The 22497-nt window shown below is 42.5% G+C and overlaps 2 protein-coding genes across 3 annotated transcripts; one reads left to right on the top strand and one right to left on the bottom strand.

Annotated features, from left to right (window-relative positions):
* Positions 1-268: 268 nt before the first annotated feature.
* LOC119915787 (C-terminal-binding protein 2) lies at positions 269-8970 on the top strand (the record flags this gene model as incomplete). Of its 2 annotated transcripts, XM_038735528.1 has the most annotated exon segments (6): positions 269-483; positions 1808-1938; positions 3719-3846; positions 4331-4448; positions 5023-5085; positions 7089-7225. In XM_038735528.1, coding segments are annotated over 5 exon segments (644 nt in total), but the record flags the coding sequence as incomplete, so codon positions are not given.
* A 1454-nt stretch (positions 8971-10424) lies between these two features.
* On the bottom strand, positions 10425-18601 carry zranb1a (zinc finger, RAN-binding domain containing 1a; the record flags this gene model as incomplete). Its single annotated transcript, XM_038735526.1, is given in 8 exon segments — positions 10425-10809; positions 11009-11238; positions 12214-12343; positions 14149-14269; positions 14889-15087; positions 16078-16149; positions 17068-17221; positions 18414-18601. Coding segments are annotated over 8 exon segments (1310 nt in total), but the record flags the coding sequence as incomplete, so codon positions are not given.
* Positions 18602-22497: the final 3896 nt, after the last annotated feature.

Consider the following 22497-nt stretch of genomic DNA (forward strand, 5'->3'; position numbering starts at 1 on the left):
TTTCAAGTTATACTATATATTCTGTCCATGCGTCATCCTCGTGTTTATATGTAAGCATCACTCGCTACAGTGATGTTGGTAGGTATTCAGTTGACTTGTGAATACAGTTTGTGACAGTTGCTGAAAACATGATCCAAAAAGGTTCAGAATCTGTGCACTAGATGAAAGCATCAAATAAATACCTAAAATGTAATAAATGCCTCTCTGCTCCGGCGTTTGACTGTGTACATAAATAAACATACTTCTGTGTGTTTGTGTGTGTCCTCAGGTCGTTCTGGCCAGGCGGTAGCGGTGCGGGCCAAGGTTTTTGGCTTCAACGTCATCTTCTATGACCCCTACCTGCAGGACGGCCTGGAGCGCTCGCTGGGTGTCCAGCGTGTCTACACGCTACAGGACCTGCTCTACCAGAGCGACTGCGTCTCCCTGCACTGCAACCTGAACGAACACAACCACCACCTCATCAACGACTTCACCATCAAACAGGTGCATTAGTAAAACACGAACACACACACACACACACACACGCGCGCGGATGTGTCATCCAGACAGAGCCGAACATCCCATTGAGCAGCTGTGACCTGACCTGGGCTTAATGTGGTGCTATCTAGCAGGTAGACAAGCAGAGCTGCTGGTGTATTATTACTCTGTCAGCCTGGAGGCTGTCCTAAAGAGCATTATAGTCGGTAGAAAGAGAGAGGGGGGAAAAAAGCGAGGAAACAGCAGCAGCCTTCCTTCCTGCACATTCCCTGCTCTTTATCTTAAGCTCCACCAAAGCTGGACACAAATTCATTCCTTTGCTCTGTCAAATGCAATTAGCGCCAGCCCACGGCTACAGCAAATATATCGACGAGGCTGCGCAGCAGGGGGCTGAGCGCACTGCGGGGCGAAAGTGCTGTTCTCTGAGTCAATAACTGCACTCCGAGGCGCTGCCTAGGGTGACACCTGCAGGGAGGCTGGGGCACTACACAGGCTGAAGATGCTTCTCCTTTCTGTCAATGTCTCCCCATGTTGCCACTCTTTGTCTTCCGCCTTTGTTTTGCCTCTCGTGTGCCCTTCTTCCAGTTACAGTACGCGAGGACACAAGTGGGTGTGGGGTAATAGCCTAACCTAGTTAACTTTGTGTCTTTTCCAAAGCTTAAGATTCTCAGCTGCCTCTTAAGTGCAGCAATAAAAGAAACCTTTCCTCTCTTTCCTCGCCAAAAATCTTGGCAGTGGGTCTCAGCTTCTAAAGTAGAAATGTCTGTGTGCATGTTTGTGCGTTTCTGTGTGTCAAAACCACCAAGGCCTAATAAAAGACTGCCTGCCAGCGTAAAGGCATTTCATGCCCCTGGATTTCAGCTTTTGTCAAGATTAAGGGATTACTTTCTTCTCAGCAAATTCATTTGATTTTTTTTCTTCCTCCTCCTTACACTTTTTGTTGTGCCCTTTTTTCCCCCCACAAGCAGCAAGGGGTGATGGCGCTGCCTCATCTTTCAGCTCAACCCTCATTTCATCTCTTGGTTTTGTATAAAGGCTGTTCTCTATCCCACATCTGACAGTATTTTTCCCAGGTGATGTCTGTCTCCTGGATCTTTCAGGTGTCAGACACAACAAAGGTGTCACAGACTTTTTTTTTTTTTTTTCTCAGCTCAATTTCTGTCCCGTGTAATATGTTTTAAGACCCTCAAATGCAGACATCCAATCCAGATTGATGTTCCGCTTTAGATCAAACAGATTAATTTGACTGCCAGGCTGACACACACACACCCCTAATCACATGTCTGTAACTAACTAATATTTTGTATTTGTGTGTCTTGTGCACTTGCAGATGCGTCAGGGTGCATTCCTGGTCAATACCGCGCGAGGTGGCCTGGTGGATGAGAAGGCCCTGGCCCAGGCATTGAAGGAGGGCAGGATACGTGGAGCTGCCTTGGACGTTCACGAGACGGAGCCCTTCACGTAAGTACGCGCACACACACACACACACACACACACACACACACACACACACACACACACACACACACACACACACACACACACACACACACACACACACACACACACACACACACACACACACACACACACACACACACACACACACACACACAGTCGCTCTCAAAGCCAGGCAGATGAACGCTTCACTTCAGACAGCGACTGACAGGGAAATAGATGGGTGTGCAGGAAGGGAAAGAAAGCAACAAATTACACACAGACAGAGACCTTTAACAGCTCAAGAGAAAGACAGACGGGCAGGTAACAAAAATGGCAGACATGACGAGTAAAAGACACCTCATACTCTTCTAAAAGGCTCCTTCGGGGCCCCGCAGGTAATGGAATTCAGGAGATGGAACTTTATTCCCGTCAGAGGAAACTAAATATAGTTAAGGGTGCAGGTGGATGGTTGAGTGCGGAGAGGTGCAACGATGAGTGTATCCACTCCTTCTTTAGGCCTGCCTATATCAGGACAGCTTTCTGAATATGATTATTTATGAAACAGTTTAGTTGAAATGATTAAAGTTTGTTTAAAATCAGACTTGTCCCCCGTCATCCTGCCGTCCAGTCACTGTGTTGCAGCTTTGAGGTACAGTCTCCATTTCCATTTCCACTCCTGCTTGCACCAGAGAGCAAACAGCTCAACACGCCTCCCAGTTTTCCACCTTTGTAAGAATCATGTTCCCCATCTCACAGGGTAACGGGTGTTGATGTGCTGTTCATGCACCAGGGGCAGTTAGGGAGTTTGGAGGCTGGTTGTTTCTGGCCGGCTGCTCAGCTGACTGGCTGCTTGAGACGGCTGAAACTCAGCCAATGAAGCTAGGAGTCGTGCTTCACTGACCCAGTATGTCAACGAGGGGGGAAGGGGGGGTGTTTCATAACTGTGGCCCCTCAGTCCCACGCGACACGACACTGATTCAGGGTGCTGCTGAGGCGTTACACAGCACACACCACACACACACAACCAGGCGAGGTGTTACACTGACAGAGGAGGAGAGGGAGTTGGAGCTGATCTGTTTTTCAGTGCCACATGAGAGGACAGAGAGGAGGGAGAAAGGAAGTTCTGGAAAAGGAGGGAGGAGATTGTGACGTGTGAATAACAGGTTCTGACATTTTCTCCCATTGGCCATGTTTCCAGACGATTGTCATGCAAATTGTACACAAACATTTTAGGAAAAAGAATAGGGAATTAATTACAATTTCAAATGAGTTGATACATATGAATGGTCATCTGCCATAAATTATAATGTCACACAGGAAAGGAAAAAACAAAGAAATACCTATAGCAATTTTGCTTTGGCCATGCAAAAAAGGGATAGCAAGTGTAATAGGGCTCAGTGGACAGATGATATCTAAATTTCAGAACATACATGGCTGTAAAATGTAACAACTGTTGGTTTGTTTGTGCTAAACCACAGTCATTTATTTGACAAGCGCTTTCATTGCCACTTGCTATTGCTCACATATTGTTTTTTAAGACAACTGTTCAATCATGTGAGCATAAAGAGCTTTAAGATCCCTTCCAGACATGTTATAAGACATATATAAACTCTCTCTAAACCCACCAGTCTTTTCTGTCAAATGTGGTTTTTGCACAAAAAACGTAAATTATCCTGCTCATACGTACAATGTCTGATTTAAGGCGAGCACAGAGAAACATTCCCCCCCATCGGCATAGATGTGAAAAACAGCACTGCACGTTCATCATTTTTTTCCCCTTCTTCCCACCCACGTGTTGTAGTTTTGCTCAGGGCCCGCTGAAAGACGCTCCGAACCTGATCTGCACACCGCACACAGCCTGGTACAGCGAGCAAGCCTCTCTGGAGATGAGGGAGGCAGCCGCCACTGAGATCCGAAGAGCTATCACCGGTACGCAGTCCCATAAACAAATTAAAATCTGTTCTCGTTCCAGCTCATTCTCTGTCTGACAAACACAACATTAAATCCTTTTCCTACCTTCAACTGCTTCATAGTCAGCCTCAGTATACTATGTGACCTGTAGCACATCTTTCTCTCCCAGATGCCACATTTCTACTTCAATAGGCCCTGGGCAGTCTTTATTAAATCTGGACCTCTTAATAGATGTCATCATTAGCTCCCCGACGCAGAACAGAGCAGAGCGGAGCCCAGGGGCTGGCCTACCAGAGAACATCCAGATTGTTAAATGATCTTAATTTGCATTTGTGTATCCAAGCCTGATATGTTTGTCAGTCTGAACTCATTAACACTTGGCGACGTCTGGTCACTCATCCCCTGTAACAAGTTATGGCTATTTAGAGTGTGTGAATTATCCCAGTGTGCTTCACTGCTTTTAACTCTGTGTGGGTGTGTGTTTGTTTGGCTCATACTACAGGCCGTATTCCCGACAGCCTAAGAAACTGCGTCAACAAAGAGTTCTTTGTCACCACAGCACCGTGGGCAGTTATGGATCAACCAGGTGTTCACCCTGAGCTCAACGGCGCTGCCTACAGGTAGGGACTGAACATGCAGATGGGTAGCAAACATCCCTCTTTCCATTTTAGAAAGAAAAATGTTGAAAGCTGCACTGTCTTCATTTTATTTTAGATTTGTCCTTAATATGTTAGTAAATGTGTATCAATGTATTCTGTACCCCTTTTTGTTTTTAATGTATTTCATTATTCTTCGGGAGAAAAAAGCTGTCTTGCTATTGTGTCAAGGAAGCCATAAATTAGACCAAATGAGAAATTTTGAGTCATTGATAAAAAGGAGTTAGTATTGATTGTTATGTTTTATAACATTTCATTGTTGCAATTTTAATGTGGAAATCCAAAAAATGCCATTTTATTCCATATTCCCCTATATTGTGTTTTAAATATGTTCATAAATTGGTCTAGTTAAGTTATTTTCATAGTTTCCTTTACAGTTTCTAAAACAATGAAGTCACTACTCTGTTAGAGATCCTAGCGCCCTGTCCCCTTGCTAACTGTCCTGTGTTGGAGTAGAGATAACTCTCTGCCCACCATGTCCCACTGTGGGCTCTTCCTGATCTCAGTATGTCCGCCTCCATGTGCTTCTTTCACGCAGCCAACTGAACCAAACTCTTCCGGCCGCCCCCCAAGACAAAATTATTGCCTAGATCAGGAGAAGGTAAATACAACCACCCGGGCCAACAGCCTCTTGTCTGGAGGTCCCGGATAAGACCCTCTCACCTGAGCTCACCTGATGTGTGTCCCCACTATAATCCCTCAGTACTCACCTGTTTGACTGAACACCAAGTAGAGATGGATGGCAGTGAATGTGGGTTTTGAGTGTCCCCAGTAAGCATGACCATAAAGCCGTTCAGATGCAGTATCATGGATGGAGTCATGCTTCGTGCTTTCCTTCTATTGGGATTTTGGGCAAATTCTCCTTTTCCCTTCTCTGGTTGAATGTGTTACTTAATGGAGCCCCCGAGTCGTCACAGTGGGATTTGTTTTCAACTACTACACAATAATATTTGCATTCCCCCAGATTTATCGGCACACTCAGTGTCAGTCCAGTCATAATATACGAGCAATTTAGAGAAAAGCAATGTATGGTTATTGCTCAGACTTGAATTTGGTGCTATTGATATGGCTGTGACAGCTGTACCGTGACTACTTTTTACTGCTCCTGTTAACTTTAGCCACTCTTAAGCGCGTTGGTTTGGTCCTGTCAAGAAAGCAACATGGGATTTGAACAGTTATACACAATGGGAGTTCAGGAATACAGTAGCTTCAACACAACACTGAGCCAAAACAACCATGCCAGTTCCTGCACATACACAACTCATGTATGTACTTAGTATTAGACCATTATAAACTTTGTCACAGCCTCGGCAGCAGTCTGTGAGAGCTAGGTTAACTTTCTCCACTAGTTATCTTTAGCTGCAATGGTACAAACGTGAGCCTGAGCCAGCCGCAGCTGAGGCTGAACTGACTTGAGTTGTGGTCACATTCAGTGGCAGTCTATCATAATACAGCTCAGCCTTTCTCTGTGGATCAGAGGGAATGCAAAACTTTAATGCGAGCTAACACAAAAATAGTTCCGAAAAATATTTCCCACAATGACCCTTTGGGGGCTCCAGAATATTGTAACACAATGGCTCTTTTCTACCAAATAGTCAGAAACTCAGTCAGGAACTGAAAGTCCCTTTTGTGCATTCCTGTTTGTGTTTCCATTGCATCTGAAGAACTGTAAAGATCAGGCAAATGATACCCATAACGGATTAAAATGATTAAATGTTTGTTGAGCTACAATTTTTTTTTTGCTGAAAAAAAGTTTTGATAATCGTTTGAGTCATTTATCAGGTAAAAATGCCAAACATGCAATGGTTTCAGCTCCTTAAACGTGAGGATTCGCCGCTAAAATGTGTCTCACTGTGGACTGAATATCTTTGAATTAAGTCATCACCTTGGGCACTCACAGCTTATAAACAAGCCGAGAGGATGTTTTGAGACATTTGACTAAATAATTAATCATAAAACAAGAGTAATCAGCAGTTGTAACCCTACAATTTTTTCACCTGGTGAGACTATGCAGTGTGTATTCGTTTGTAATTTATATTTTTTACATATTTAAAAATGCACCTGTCTGTAAAGAGTATTTTCTGGTTAATTTACAGCCCGAGTACAAACCACATGTGAACAGTTAGTATAGGTGGGCTGCCAAAAACCATCAGTTTCATTATTGATTCGTCTTTTTAAATAAAATATTAGGAGACAGGGAAAAATGCCCATCACAGGTGAGATCTTATGCTATCTTGTTTTGTCCGACCAACACCCAAAGATATTCAGTTCACTCTAAAAGACATCTAAGAAAATCTGGCACTAGTCATTTTTTCCCCATTTTTGCTCTAAAAATGACCAACAATTGACTCCCTCAACCCTTAATTCATAAACCATTGGAAAATACTACTTTAAGAGCAGGGACTTTTAACAGGGTGAAATGCAACTCAGGAGTTGTTTAAAGTTTCCTGAAAAAGTTTCTGTGGTGGAAGAGAGCCAGTAGTATCACTAGATGTCAGCTTTTGTCAGAGGATCCTGTCTTTCATGGTGTTGGGAATGTGGGCTGTGAGTACACATCCGTTCTGGGAGTCTGCGACACTAACCTCCGACCTCTCCCTTCCCCAGATACCCACCGGGTGTAGTTGGAGTGGCTCCGGGCGGCATTCCGGGGGCGTTGGAGGGCATGGTGCCAGGTGGGGTGCCCATCGCCCACACCCTGCCGTCTGGTACACACCCCTCCCAGGCCCCGTCGCCCAACCAGCCCTCCAAACATGGCGAGACCAGAGAGCACCTCACCGAGCAATAGCAGCAGAAGAGATCCAAACATCGCATCCGACCTGTCGACGTTCAGAACTAACCAATCGCAAAGCAACCGACCAACTGGGACCAAGAGACAGTGAAACAACACAAGCGGCTGCCTGTTAAATCAGCCAGCAACTGGGAACAAAAGAAGTGTTCCGGGGGAATTTGTACTTTTAACGTATTCGTTTTTACTCTGTCTCTTTGGGCTCAGTACTGACTTTACTCTTTGATGATGATGTTTTTTTTTTAATTTTGTTTTTTTCTTCGGGACATGCCTATGATTGTGGACACAGAGTCCAGTGTTTTTAGCGCTCCGGGATTACCCAATGAGACTCTGTCCTGCCCCTCCCCCTACACCTCAGAGCTCATGGGAAACGTAAGTCCACATCTCAACACACCAATGGGTGAACGAGAGAATAAAACTTTGGCATCATGTGCTACTGGACCTTATTTCCCCTCCAACTCCCTCCTGATCCTCCCCACCTCTCCTCTAACCAGCTCCAACCCTCCTTATGTAACTAATGTGTGTTGTTTAGGCCCCTCATTATGCCTCAGAAGAGAATTATTAATTTTTTCTTTCAATCTTCAGTGTGAATGACTTAAAATGGATTATTGACTTATATATATTTATCATTTGTCAAATGAAAGGAAAAGATTGCTCATCAGTTATAGTAATCTAGAGTGGGTTTTAACCCTTTCCTGGCAATAATACATAGAGTATGACGGCTGTCACAGTTGCAGTTACAGGATTTCACCACATGAGGGCACCTCTACACAGTGCAAGGGATTTCTGCACCTGTGATCAAAGAAACCTTTAGTTGCTCCTATATGTTTCGAGTGAATGTTTTTCTAAGCTGTCAGCAGTTAACACTAAACAAAACATTCTAACTTTATACATTTTGATTGTAGCAGAATTTTGAGATTATATGGATTTAGAGGGAGCTGCTAGATAAGTTTTTAACTTCGAGTTGGTGATGTGTCAGTGACTGAGAGGAAAAACATTTTATAATCGTAAAAAAAAATATATATATATTACTGAAGTTGGTGTAACGACATCTGATTCTTCTGTTGACAAATGGACATTTCTGATAACCAATGGACGACCAATCTTATTAGTGGCAGCAGCGCACAGATTGTGACACCCCCCCCCCCCCCCCCCCCTTCTTTGAGCACATTTCTCACTAAAGACAGGAAAGGGTTAAATCAAACTTAATTTCTTAATGACTCAGGAAAACACTTTTTTGCAGATATTGTTTATTCCCAGAATTTTGTCTTTGAGAAAAAAAACAATTTAAGACTAATCTGGTTAGTCTGGATATTTTCTCTCCTCCCTCATTATCTCCATTGTGGTATTTTTATATACAAGGCGCATCCCACGTTTTTGGTGTTTAAAGAGTTTTGAAGAGTCCTGTTAGATTTGTATTGCCTAGTTAAATGTTCCTATAACCATAGTCCTATGTGATCCACCCTCTCTCTTCTCTCCTTCTTATATTTTCTTTGTTCTATTGAAGGCCAGGTTCTTTGGGGCATCCTGTACTCTGTAAGAGCAATAGCAGAAACTCCTACTTAGTGTCCCAACAATAGCAGAAGAGGCAGCCAGCAGTATGTTTTTGTTTTTAGTGTGAGTATTTGTATTTGTTTCTTGTACAAGGTGAACATTTAGCATTCAGTGCAGTTCAAATAAAAGATACGATTCTGAGAACCAGCTGTCTGTACTCACTTTTTGTCCTGTTGTTGCATTATTAGAGCAGTATTTTAATTTTCTGATGATACTTTCCATTACTGTAATCTTACACCATCTGCATCATCCTTTAGTTTTATTTTTGATCGCAGGGGGGCACCAAACTATAAACAATTCCTGGCATGTTCTCCCCGTATCTGTGTGGGTTCTCTCTGGGTAATCCGTCTTCCCACTGTCCAAAGACATGCAGACTAAGTTAATTGGTGACCCTAAATTGTCCTTAGGCGTGAGTGGAACTGGTTGTCTGTGTGGCCCTGCAATGCCCGATGCCAGCTGGGATTGGCTCCAGCCCTGTACGCAGGATATGCGGTTGACGATGGATGGAAATGAATGTGACAGCAATAAGCCACACTGAAGCCAAAAATTCAGGGGTAAAATGTAATCTCACTAGGCTGTTAATTATTTAACTTTGATTCTGTTTCTTTGTATGAAAAGCTCTCTGCCGTTCTAGTGACTCAGTCCTTGTTGAATCCCCTTTGTGGTTTTGAATCACAGGACGCTCACGATGGCAGAAATACAGATATGATTTTCTAAAAAAAAATAAATAAATAAAAAAATAAATAAACAGGCTTCTACTTCGCACTCTAGAGGTGTCCATCCTACAGTGATCTGGACTATATTTAGATTGATATGAGCATTGACTGTCTCCTATTGAACAGGCAAATCAAATTTTAAAAACATTCCCAACCCAATGTGTTTTGCAATAGAAAACTAGCAAGTCAAAAACAGTCAATCTTACTAATACAAATCACAAGCATGAGAAATTTGAAGACACACAAACGGAAACAAACCGGATGCAAGTGAGTCAAATTTAATTATAATGCACTCTATAGAAAGAGGCAGAGTGTTTGGTTCTCCCCCCCCCCCACCACCCCCCCCACCCCCAATATGACAATGAGCTTCTAAATCACACGTAAAAATGTCAGTAAACTTGCACGTCCTATTTCCCCCCCTCCCCTCACAGAATGTAGGTATAATCTGTGCAAAATAAAATACTTCAAGACTGAACGGATCAAACGGAACACAGATAAAACGGGGCAGAACAAAAAGGTATCGCCTCCGCGCACTAACTCTCCTAAACAAATAAATAAATCCAGCATCGGTTGGGGTTCGCAGAGGGATCAGCAATCAGGGAAAACGGGTGCTCTTTAAATCTTAACATACACACAAGGATTAGCATCCTCTTAGTTTTAAGCAAAATTTCTGTCAGGCAATTCTGTAACTGAAATTTCTCATCTAGTGCCCTGTCAGGATTACCTTAAATACAGTATATTTTCCTATATATCCTAGTGTTTCTCTCAGGTCGAGATAATTACTTTGATAACAAATAAGGAGAAATCTGGGTATAGGAAGGCAAACTAAGTGGACTTGATGTGCTTTCATAGGAGCAGTAATCAGGTTTCTGTTTGTTGGTGCTGTTTTTTTCTACCACAGAGCTCACAGAACACATGCATTATTACAAGTTTAAGATTTACATTTTGGAGAAAGAAAAAAAAAAAAGAAATGTAGATGGTAAGGTCCTCTCCAGGGGCCTACAGTGTCCAGTCTCATCATTAAGAGCTATTTTCTTTCTCTACCTCCCCTCACTCACTCGTCTTCGTCCTCCTCTTCCTCACCGTCAGACAGAGAGGCACATGGGTGGGTCTGGCGGTATCTGTCCAACCACTTCTCCACCATCTGGGTGACCAGGGGGTGGTTTCGGCGGCGGGAGCTCTTCTGCATGGCTGCCAGCATGCCTCCTTCTGTGACGCAGCAGTCCAGCCATTCCCTCAGCAGCTTCTCCTGCTGCTCCTCGTTGCCCATCTGAGTCACAGACAAAACAAGCGGTTACTTTTTGCGGAACAAAAATGGGACATATTTAAGATGTGACACTACAGTCATAACATCCACTACACAGCCGAATGCTGGAAGCAATTTGTGGTAATCTGACACCATAAAGTGTGTGTAGACACACACACACACACACACACACACACACACACACACACACACACACACACACCTCTTGGGCAGACAGAAAGTGAATGTGCAGCAGCTTCCTCTCGCTGTCCACCAGTGGCAAGAAAGTCACCATGACATCGTCGTCCGTATTGAGGTTGGCGCCCGCACCACGATTGTCATAGCCGTCGTTCTCCATGGCCACCAGGGCTGAGAAATGGCCCCGTGTGTAGCCCAGGGCGATGGGGCTCTTCCAGCAGAAGCTCTGCTCCCATAACAGGGGCAGGTACACACCTAAACATACAACACCCACATGCAAAGCGAGTCAGGCCGGCTGGGAGCTGCTGTACACGCCACAATGCTCGAGTCACTTGGGAGGAGCAGGCCCTGCAGCTGTACACTGAAATTACAGTAGTGTGTGTGTGTGTGTGTGTGTGTGTGTGTGTGTGTGTGTGTGTGTGTGTGTGTGTGTGTGTGTCTGTCAGTCAGGGCCAAGCCCCATCTCAAATCTGACCTGACATCAGATGTGGCTGCGTTTCAGCCGACTGAAAACAACTAACCCATTGTGGGCAGAGAGCGGCTCTGTGGTGCAGCCTGGTGCCGTGCTTTTTCTGGAGTCACCCCCACCCCCTCTAGCTTCTGTCAGGCCTACTTCCTGCTCCAAACACACACTAAAAATCACCAGACACTTAGCGTGCAATGCAAACTAGTGCTATGGCTCCAGTTCTAAATCTATTGTTATTCTGTGGTTATGATGACCTGCCAGGCGTCATACTGGTTTGAATGGATGTGTACTGAGTCATCAGGTTATCTTATTTATCAAAATTACAGGCAGTACAACAGACTGAGGTAAAGATAGTCTGTTACAACTATGCACCCCGGCTCTCTCTAGTTTTGATATACAACCTCCGCTTTCAGCTAAATTTCTGACGCGTGTGTGTGTGTGTGTGTGTGTGTGTGTGTGTGTGTGTGTGTATAGCTAGCTACAGAAAGAAAGAAAGAAATAATGTGACCTCCAGTTTTATCTAGCTATGCAGATAGTTTTTGATTTTATTTGCACTAGTCAGACAAGATATCTAAAAACACAATGGAGGTCACAGGTCTCATGGGGATTTTTTCAGTAGAAAGTACTTCAAATGAAACCTGTTCCCAGCTAGGTTTGTGAACATCAAATTAAACCAAGCTAGATGCCACAAGAGGTAAAAAGAGAAGTATTAGCACACTCCTTATATAAAATACTCTCACAGGTTCATCCAAATGCTGCCTCACCTTGAAAACGAGTGTATCCTAACGTTTCCCCACGGAAACTTTTGTAGTATTTCACTCCGTAGACTATGATCGGTCTGCGAAGAATGTGTGCGAGAACAAAAATGTGGGTCTGCTCCAGGCTGGCCCCGGGCTGAGTGGAGGGAAAAAGAGAAACAAATAAATTACACATCAAGCAGTAATTGTAATCATATAGACACCCCCCCATTGTACATAATCAATACGACTAAAAATAGTGAGGAGGCTGAGTCTGGCAAGTACTGTGATCATATTACAAAACAGAGTGTCCTGCACACTGTGAACTTACAACACAAGCAGCTCTGAGTATATCTGCATGCCAGCCTCTCTCTCCTTCTCATTTCTCAGTTGTACTATGTATATAAGCAGAAAGCAGGCTGCATATCTGCTTTTAAATATACCACAGCTACAATGACATTTCATGTTTAAAAAGGGGTCTTCAAAGTCATCCATCACTCTCAAAGCCTCAGATGAGGTTATCACATGTTAGCTTTTGCTGTTTGTTTATACTGCCGGTGGAGTGGCTCTCTGAGCTAAATGCATGTAATCCTAAGCTCACGTGTTGGGAAGGAGTGCTGCTTCAGCAGGCACGCCAGCCCAGCAGATGAGCAATCTGTCAATCTACAACTCAATCTTAGGGTCTATAATAATTGCTATGTCCTCCCGGTAATTCACACACAATCCACCTGCCACAGTGCTACTCTGTTCCAGCTGCTGTTCCTATTTACTTAGTGTAACTCAAACCAATTTACTTTATCGGTATGACATTTAATAAGCAATACTCCAAAAGCACTAAGATAAGACAAAGCTGAGACAATATTAAATTGATTTCACCATTTTGTGTATTCATGAGTGTGTGTGTTGACAGTGGAGGATCTGTGCAGTTACAACCTGCCGTCCATTTTTGGCGCTTCTACCTCGCAGTGATTTCGTTGTTTATTTAGATCATGCCGTTCAGTATGTTGCAAAGCAAACTGAACTTGGTGTTGTTTCAAAAGGAAGTTTAACTGGGCTGCAAGTCTGTCCATTTAATAACATGTTTAAGAATGTCACTCTAAGGTGGTGGCTCTTTCAAATTGCAGTGAAAGCACATGCCACAAATGTAAATTAATATCCACACTGAAATCCAAAACCCGACCACAGCTGCTCTGATCTTACAGCAAGGCAAGTGTACCAGGTGGAGTTTTGGACCTCTTGTGGGGCTCAATCATCAATGTTTGATAAGCTGGTACTAACACACAAACAAGGTGTACAGTACGTACATAAGAGTGCAAGTGAAGTGATCACACTGCTGCCGACTGCAGAGGACAGTAATGTAAATGCAAATGCATAGTGCATAGTGCATGCCAGCCAAGCTATCTCACTGACTGGCTGACCAATGTAAACAATGTAAGTTTAAAGAGAAAACAAGTATGTGTGTTAAGCCTCAAGAATTCACACAATGCGTTTTGGTGAGAAATACTGAATGTAGAAATGTATATAAGAAAAATCTGCCTTTAAACAGCATGGTGTGTCCGTCTGTAAAACCAAAAAGGAGACAGTACACAGTTTGTTCTTTCTGAACAAATAAGGATAACAGAGGAGATAAACTTCCTGTCTGCCAAGCAGTTTAATGATCTTCTAAAAACAAGTCACAGTCAAATAATTAACTGGGTGCCATATGACATCTGAATTTCCAAAAACCTAAACTTTTTTTAGTCATAAACCCACCATTTTGCCTGTGACAATGCATCAATTTATATATTTCTAAGTGTTATTTCCTTAGTATTTTCCTGTTCCTCACAACTTCTAGCCCCTCGTAACACATTTACGAGAAGCTCACACACCCTCTACAAACTGACCACAGCATGTTCTGTCTTTCGATCGAAAGTGAATTAGAGGAAGGAAGTGCATAAAAACCAGAGAGAACCTCATAATTACCTGGCTGGCCAAAGACAGGATGAACGCCCAGTCCTCCTGCCACTGCTCCTCTCTCAGAGAGAAATGCAAACCAAAACTCTGGGAGTACCACGACTCCCACTCCTTCCAGCGTGTGTAAAACCTAAAAAACAAAAATTTAAAAAATGGACATAAGACTTTTTTGAATAGTTTCTGTAAAGCAAATTTTTAACTACTGTCACCTTGCTTATATAGTAGTAATTTATTTATATGCACCAGTTTATTTATCCTTTTACAGTGTATCTCAACAACCAGATTTTCTAACAGGAAGTAGTACAAAACATACAGAAAAAAAACTGCAAAGAAAAAGACACTTAAACACTGAATTTAGACGACTGAAGTTTTTTTAAGTCTAAAGAAACCTACCCATACATAACAAAATCATCCACATTCCTACTGCAATACCCACTAAAAGCACAACCTCAACTTTCATGTCTCACCTTTACTAAGTAATCAAACATCTTGTATTTGACTGCGTGATGGAAGTATGAAAATATCCTGAGGAAATGCTTCTACACTAAGCCTCCAATTCAAATTATTAAAACCGCTCAACTGCCAGCACGGCACAACAGCACTGACAACCAGGAAAACCTTTTTCAGGACATGCTTATTGATGAAATGAAATATCGGTAGCATTTTGCATATTACTTACAATTACAGCTACATTTCTAGTCCGACAAATGTTTGACCATAGGGACTCTGTGTAGGGTTGGGTATCTCACCAATGGGAGCAATCATGCAGGCTGTCATGGAGGGTCTTGCGGAGAACAGAGTCCTTGTCGTAGATGCCCCAGGTGGCCTGTAGAACAGAGTCCAACAGACAGTCTCCGGCCGTGCGGTTCCACAAGGCGTACAGACGACTGTCCAGGCGCGTGCCCAGCTCCAGAGACCAGTTGATGACAGGAGATTCCTCTTCCAACTCTTTACATGGACAGATAAAATGCACCAGTGTTGGGTGAGGGCACTAACAGCAGGATAGACTCCATCAAGCTATGCTCCACGCCCATCTTCATCAAACTTTTGTAGTAAAAACAAGGGGGAACTTTCCCAAAACAGGAGGATGGTTTAAACTTTTTAGATGAGAAAAATGTTTAAAACAAATGTAGCATTTTCCCCCCTAAGCTGAACACATAAAGCTGGGTTTTTATAGAACAACCAGAATTAAAAAAGGGACTAACTGAAAAGTCCTTAATCTCTTAAACTCAGCATGGGATGCATAGACTGTGTGTTGAGTGTTTCAGATATGCAACCGCTGCAGCTAGATGTTATAGAAACAAATGGTGTGTCACATAACATGCATTTCAGCATTTTCTCCCCAGTAACCTAGTTTATGGAGGCTTAAATAGGTCACAAGAATCCTCTGATACTTTCAGTGCAACAAACAAACACACATGTATGTTCACAAGCATTCACACAAACATACACCCACCCAGAGGGCAGTCCTGGGAGCGTGTCATTGGTGAAGTGTCTGGGAGGGAAACCAGTGAGCTCAATTAAGGTAATTAAAGGGGGTATAGAAGATAAAATAGGTGGTGGTGAGCAGATTTAGTCCCTTCCACAGCACAGTCAAATGATGAATCACAGGTAAAACCCATCAGGTCTAATGCTGCGCTCCAATCAAAGCTGGAGGTCAGAATTCACTAGTGGAAATGTGTAACTGTGAGTATTATTTTCCATGGGTGCAGCCGCTGCTTCTTCATGAAGTCAGGGTAGATGGAATTGCTCCGAGTTTACAAGTAGGAACTCTGACTTTGAGTGGCGTTCCATTGTACTTTTTACTAGAAGTAGGTTGAATATTTTCGAGTTATGAGTAGTCCAAAATGCAGCATTAACCCACATGATTGGACTTAAAATGAATGCAGACAGGGGATACCTGCAGAAACCAGACAAACATGAAACAATCTTGGGTACCTTTCTGCACATCTCGATCCAACACCTCATCAAACAGCTTCTCTTGGACAGCAGGCGGTAAGTCCTCTATATCTGCAAAGACAAACACGGGAAAGATATTGTGTTTTCATGCTCATTATAAGCTAATGGTACACAGTGCCGAGGGCAACAGAAATGCTACAGTAATGACACACAGAGGGGATGTTCTTTGCGATTCCATTCATTGGCTGACATTTTGTCAATGGCATACTATAAACACAAGCTCTGTACAGCATGTTGTGTTTTCTCTGTGTATTGAACTGTGCACACACAAAGCCAGAACACTGGTGGCTATTCTCTGGCTCAATAGTGAATGGCACTGGCTTTGTCTGAAAGACAGAGAGACAGAAACAGAGGGAGGGCGTCCTGTAGCTGGCCTCAGGCCAAATTCAGTCTGCAAAGAAATACTTGGCATAACGGGGGGGAAAAATTCAGATTTATCAGTGAAGCCTGCATAATCTTTCATTCCGGCAGCACTGGCGGCTCTGAATCAGAATACAACTTAGCTCAGTAAAGCAAAGTGCATGTCATTTGACTGACAACATTACGCCACAGGGACAGGGCACCGAGTTGCTGTTTCTCTGAGCAATGCTGCAAAACAAGGCTAGCGGTCATTCCTCCAATTCCATAGTGAGGGTAAAAAACATTCAAGATCACACACTGAAATGCTGTACATTTACACTGTTGGAAGAAACTTCTACAGATTATTTTTTTCCGTTCTACCTTTTCAGAGTAAATGCAGCCTGCAGTATTCAATGTTAAGCTTCACCTAAAGACCTTAAAAAGACGAATGTTAAGACTGTTTTTTGGGGAGGATGTTGTTTAATTTGAGGCAATTATTGAGGCTACTGAAAAAAATTATTCTGTCAAGAGAGGCCAATAAATTTAAACTAGGGATACAGGTGTTAGATTACACATAAGGAAGGAAGTCCAATAACCAAAGTGATGCGATCATCAAGATATCGTGGGTACCTGCAGGCAGGGTGAATGTGACTAGGTCAGTAAGGAAGTAACAGGCGAAGTCTCCTTTGCGTTGATGTAGTGAGGCTGCAATCTCCCTGCGGATCTGCTCCGTTAGCTCGGGACACACCATGGAGGGGATGCACTTAGCTGCCTGCTGGCTCACCTAAACACACATAAACACACAGCTTTATTGGTAGTTCGAGGTAAATACACCGATATAGATCAGATCAGATGCTTTGATTTAAAAACAATGAATACAAACTGGTGTCATGGCCTGTTTCATGCATTTATTTATTAAAAGTTAGGCAATAGTGTGTTTCAATAGAAAGTAAATCCTTTAATTTCCCTCCAAAATATATGCTCTCAAATAGATCTTTAAGATCTCACAATATGAGCGATTTCAGTCAAATTTAATTTGTTATCATTCATTTGGACAAGAAATTGTTTATTTATCGTGCCTTCATATGAGAACTATTTCACAATACATTTTTGTTTTGAGATAATCCATAATATATAAAATAATAATTCTTCAGCCTTCTTATTTATATACACTCAGCCGCCAGTTTATTAAGAACACCTAAATAAAAAAGAATGCCGAGTAATACGCCAACCCTGCAATAAATGCTATCAAATGAAGGTAAATGTTATTTAGTAACGTTGATAACTAACACCCTAAGTCTACCCTCATTCATATATATGGTGTGCCTAATAAAGCAGTGAGTGAGTGTCCACACACACACACACAATATACATTGAGGATCAAAATTCCGCCATACACAATAGAGAGGTCATCTTTCTCTTCTAACCTCCACAACTTGGTTCACAGTGCAGCCCTCTGTGCCTTTCCTAATCGTTGCTTGCCCTCCTTGCAAGCTACATCAGCTCTGTGGCATCGCATCCATTAGGAACCAGTGACGGGACTGCAGCCAGGCTAATCCTCCACCTAATCCTCAAAGTGCACTTCTGCTGTAATTATAGGCATTACGGGCATCTGCTATATATCGCCTACTCTGGTGCAGAACAATTACAGACTGACGTGGTTGACAAGAAGAAGTACAGAATGGCATCAAAATTACAGGAATACTTCTTCTTTTCTTGTGTGATATAAACAATTTGATTGTTAAGAATTTGTGGAATGCACTCTTTTAAAGGAAGTCAAACGATAACCTATTATTTTCACTCACTACTGATTCTGCTGCTTGGTTTATTCATGCGCAGATATGTGTGTAGAGAGGGTTTTAATCACGAGATAACCTGCTAAATAAATATGTAGTACATTTTTGGGTCCACTTACTCAAAAACGCTGTATTTCCAGCGGGGTGTCAAAGACAAACAAAATCTATGAGGATGCTTACCTCTGTAAGCAAGATGGCCAGCATGTCCTGCCTCTGGAAGCGGATGGCGAGGTGGACCAGGGTGAAGCCTACATCAAACGCAGAGGACCGGTTGAGGAGCGGCACCTCGTCAGCAGTGAGCTGCCGGGCAATGTCACCACCGGATGACTTGTAGGCTTCTACTGCCGCCAAGTCTCCTTCCACCACGCCTGCAGCAGGGGCAGGAAAGAGGAGGAAGGAAGGTCAGAAAATAGGAAACAAATGTTAGCACTGAAATGTAAAAAACACACCAGTGCCTCAATATACTGGTGCTGTTGCTTTTCAGGAAATTCACGTACACAGGCTACTGAAGTGAGAAGGAGGTGACACACATCTACATTGTTTACAATCTATGTTTAAGGAAGAGGGAACATTGCGGTTCAGAAAAACAATTTACAATAGCTTTCACAACTCAACTGTAAGCGTGTATACAAACCCATGCCATGCTGTCATACACACTCAGTTGTCAGTTCTTTTGGCGTGTCATTTATAGCAATGAGGGACAACTAAATATTAGAAACACGTCTCAGTATATCACAATACACTCACTCAGAACAGCACTACAAAGTACAAATTCAAAATTGGCTATAAAGTTGAATAAACAGCTCTGTAAAACCATTTCAACAAAAGCTAAACACTATGACCTTTAGGTAGTATGTATTGCTGGGCTGTTGTATAAGGGTGCTATTAGTTTTAGCTATGTGTACCTTATAAAACTGCATCTGAGTGTATGTGAATCTACTATGCAGGGTATACAATAAAATTCACTACCTTTTAAGACCTTTTCAATATGTTTTAAGACCACCGGGCCACTTTGAGCTGTAACCGTGTAAGTCGGTCACACACCTTTAAAAGGTGCATTGTGGCATATTTTTAAAAGGAAATTTATTAATCACATTTTATTGCCAATGTGTAAACAGGATGTTTCGTCACCTAAAATAGAGGCATTCACCAATTCCTCAGTTGCAATACTGTTTTCTATGTCCTGAGTTCTATGTTCCTGCAAAAAATACTTATGTAGGCTATGACGTTTATGTGCGCAACATTACTGCAAATTATGTGTAACCCTGTGTAATTCTGTGTTTTAGTTGGTTCAAGTTAGATAATGTATAACAACAACAACAACAATAATGTGGGGTGGTGGAAGACTAAGGTAGTTTATAGTCTCTACTCACACATTGTGTGTAAATAATTTTTTCGGTTTGCATGTATCCATTTTTAGGGGTGTATGGAAGTGAAATACCTCTGAAGAAGAATCCCACAATCGCTAAGCTCTGCCCATCTAGTATATATGCCTATACAATATAAATAAATAAATTCACCAACACTTTTAGTATACAAAGTCCTTGTAAAATTGCGATTTTGAATGGCCTTAATTTTTACAAAATTAGTTTATTACCTTTTAATAATTTTTAAGACCCTGCAGACGCCCTGACTCTGCCAAATACCAGTGTTTCTTGTTCAAACACATCTGCAAAGAAAATGAATTCATGTAGAAAGACATGGGGATCCTTTTAAAACAGGCCTATTCTTTGTAAATGGATTAGGCTGGCTTCTGGTGCAGTTCCAACCCCACGTCCTTGCTTGTAATAGACAGCTTGCTATGTCCAGTGAAAGAACTACAGAAATATACCATCAGACTGCACTGCTGAATGTTCTTAGTCACAACCAATTAATATTCTAATTGGGGAAGAATTTACATAACAAATTCAACGAGAGGAAAAGACTTCAACACAAAGAGAATTCACAGTGAACAGAGGTCTCAAGCTCTTGACATCAATCCACTGTAATGATGACCTCTAGATGTAGCTACTAGCTAACCCACTGTGAGAACAGTTGTCACACTGCCAGGCTACTACATAGCATAACAGACAGAGCAGTGTAGCTTATAATGCAGAGCTATCAGAGCTGTGTCAGACAGAGGACCGTCTGTGCAGATTAGCATCCTCCCCCTCCTTTGGACCTAATAGTGTCAACATCTGTTATGAGGGAAAGGAACTGCAGCTAGCTAGCACACTGAAGAACAAGCTAATTTTTTTTTTTTTTTTTAAAGCCTGCCTTACACAAAGAGGTTCTCTCAAGGACAGTTACCTTGACAGAACCTGAACTGGAACATGCCAAGAACACCTGGTCTCCTTTTACACATGATGGATGATAGTTTACATACACACTAGCATAAATAGATGAAAAAATTTTTTGGCTGCTATCTAGCTACTGCCATGCTCTTAAAAAAGTAAAGAATATGGTGACCTGTTTAGCAGTGTATGAATGTAGGTCATGATGAAACCAATTCCACTCTGTATATGAAGAGCATTCCCATCAAAAAAGTGTCAACATTAAGTTGAGCATGCTGCATAACCCCCCCCCCCCATGAAGGCCTTACACTGAAACACATCGTTGAAAATAAAAAAGATAGTTTAGTCAGCCAGTGTCACTTTGTTCCCCCCCCCCCCCCCCCCCCCCCTCTCTAGCGAAAGCACACAGTGTGTTCTTCCTAACAGTGTGCATTCTGTGGCACATACCACATAAACACATGTCCACAGTTAAATTCTAGCCAAGGCGCTGTGTTTAACGTCACACCCCTCTCTCTCTCTTTCCTTGTTTCCTGTCTGCTTCTATACTGTCCTAGCTAATAAAGGCAAAACCTCCCAAAGGAATGGTGGAATTACTCACTCAAAAAAGCAATTTGTTGTACGTTTTTTTAAACTAAAAATATTTTTGGACAGTGAGAGTGAAAAGGCAAATGTGGGGTAGGGGGGTCAAATGTTTCTAAGACGCTGTTTGAATGACAGTTCTCAGTCTCAAAAATCGCTCTACATCGCTCGAGGGTTTAACGCACAGGCTGACATGTCTCTCGACCAAGTCACGGAAGGACCACAATGACCTACTGTAATATGACACAGTGGCCATCTGGACAGACAATGTGACGTTGTTTGAACTAATCAACTTTAGAGCACCATAAAGAGTTAATATTTGTGACCACAAGTTCTACAAACTGACATTACTATTTTAGTTTTTTTTCCAGCTGATCAACAAGATAATTTCCAATGCTTGAAGGCAAACACACAGAGCTCTTCCACAATGTGTTTTATAACTACACCAATTCATTTAAATTGTACACAACATCCGAAAGAGCAACATTCAGCTATGCACATAATATGTTTATACAGACAAATATTACCTGCAACTGCAAGACTCACCAGTTAAAGTCTTTTAGTGAAACAAAAGAACAATTTTGCACAAACAGAGTCTGCTTCCTTCTGTGGGAAAGTAGAATCAATGAGATCAAATACAGAGCACTGAAACAACATGTGGGGAAACGGTAGAGCAAAGTGAGATCAAGCTGTGAGACCTGAGGAAGTGCTTGGCCATAATGTGCTGCTCGACTCAGGAACTTCCTCCATTGACATAACACTTTGAAGAGCCCAACTGTAACACAAGCAACAGAACTGAAATAAGTCAGCTGTATTCTGAATTAAAAAGGCTGAAAATGTCTATATCAGGTACACGTCTCCCTGTGATCTGAGAGTAATGTTTTCTATTCCACAACAACAGGGTGGAGAGGGTAATCAGGGAAAGGTCAGGAGAACGCTGATCATGTGTTGACTTCATGCTTTTTTTCCCTCTCTTTTTTTGCAGACTGGTGTTCATGTCTTGTCAAGGCTATTCTTGCCTCCTAGTGGCCCCTGCTCAGCACATAAGCACCACTGTTTATAGGGTCTGTTGACTGCGAGCCAGAAGAGTCTCTGGCCTACAGGCTCCACTCTTACTGCGCTGCCCAGACGGCCCATTCATCCCCGCCGGCTGGGAAGCACTCACACCCTCTCAGTCTGTCAAAGACACTCTCGGTGGAACCGCAAGGCCAGCTAGGGGTTCAGTGATGGGATGGATCAAATTCCTACTAGCCGTTCAGTTGCACATCTTTATTATGCTGCCATTCAGCATCATAGTGCTGAGTATCATCTCACTACAGCGGATATTTTCCACCTTAAAGCACTACTGTGTGAAATTAAACCCTTCTCACTGAGCTTGCCAAGTCCATGTTTTTGCAAAAGTCCTGTACTAT

This window comes from Micropterus salmoides, unplaced genomic scaffold (assembly GCF_014851395.1).
Source record: "Micropterus salmoides isolate LMB-PRFRI ecotype aquatic unplaced genomic scaffold, ASM1485139v1 Ms_hic_scaffold_21, whole genome shotgun sequence".
Classification (NCBI taxonomy): domain Eukaryota; kingdom Metazoa; phylum Chordata; class Actinopteri; order Centrarchiformes; family Centrarchidae; genus Micropterus; species Micropterus salmoides.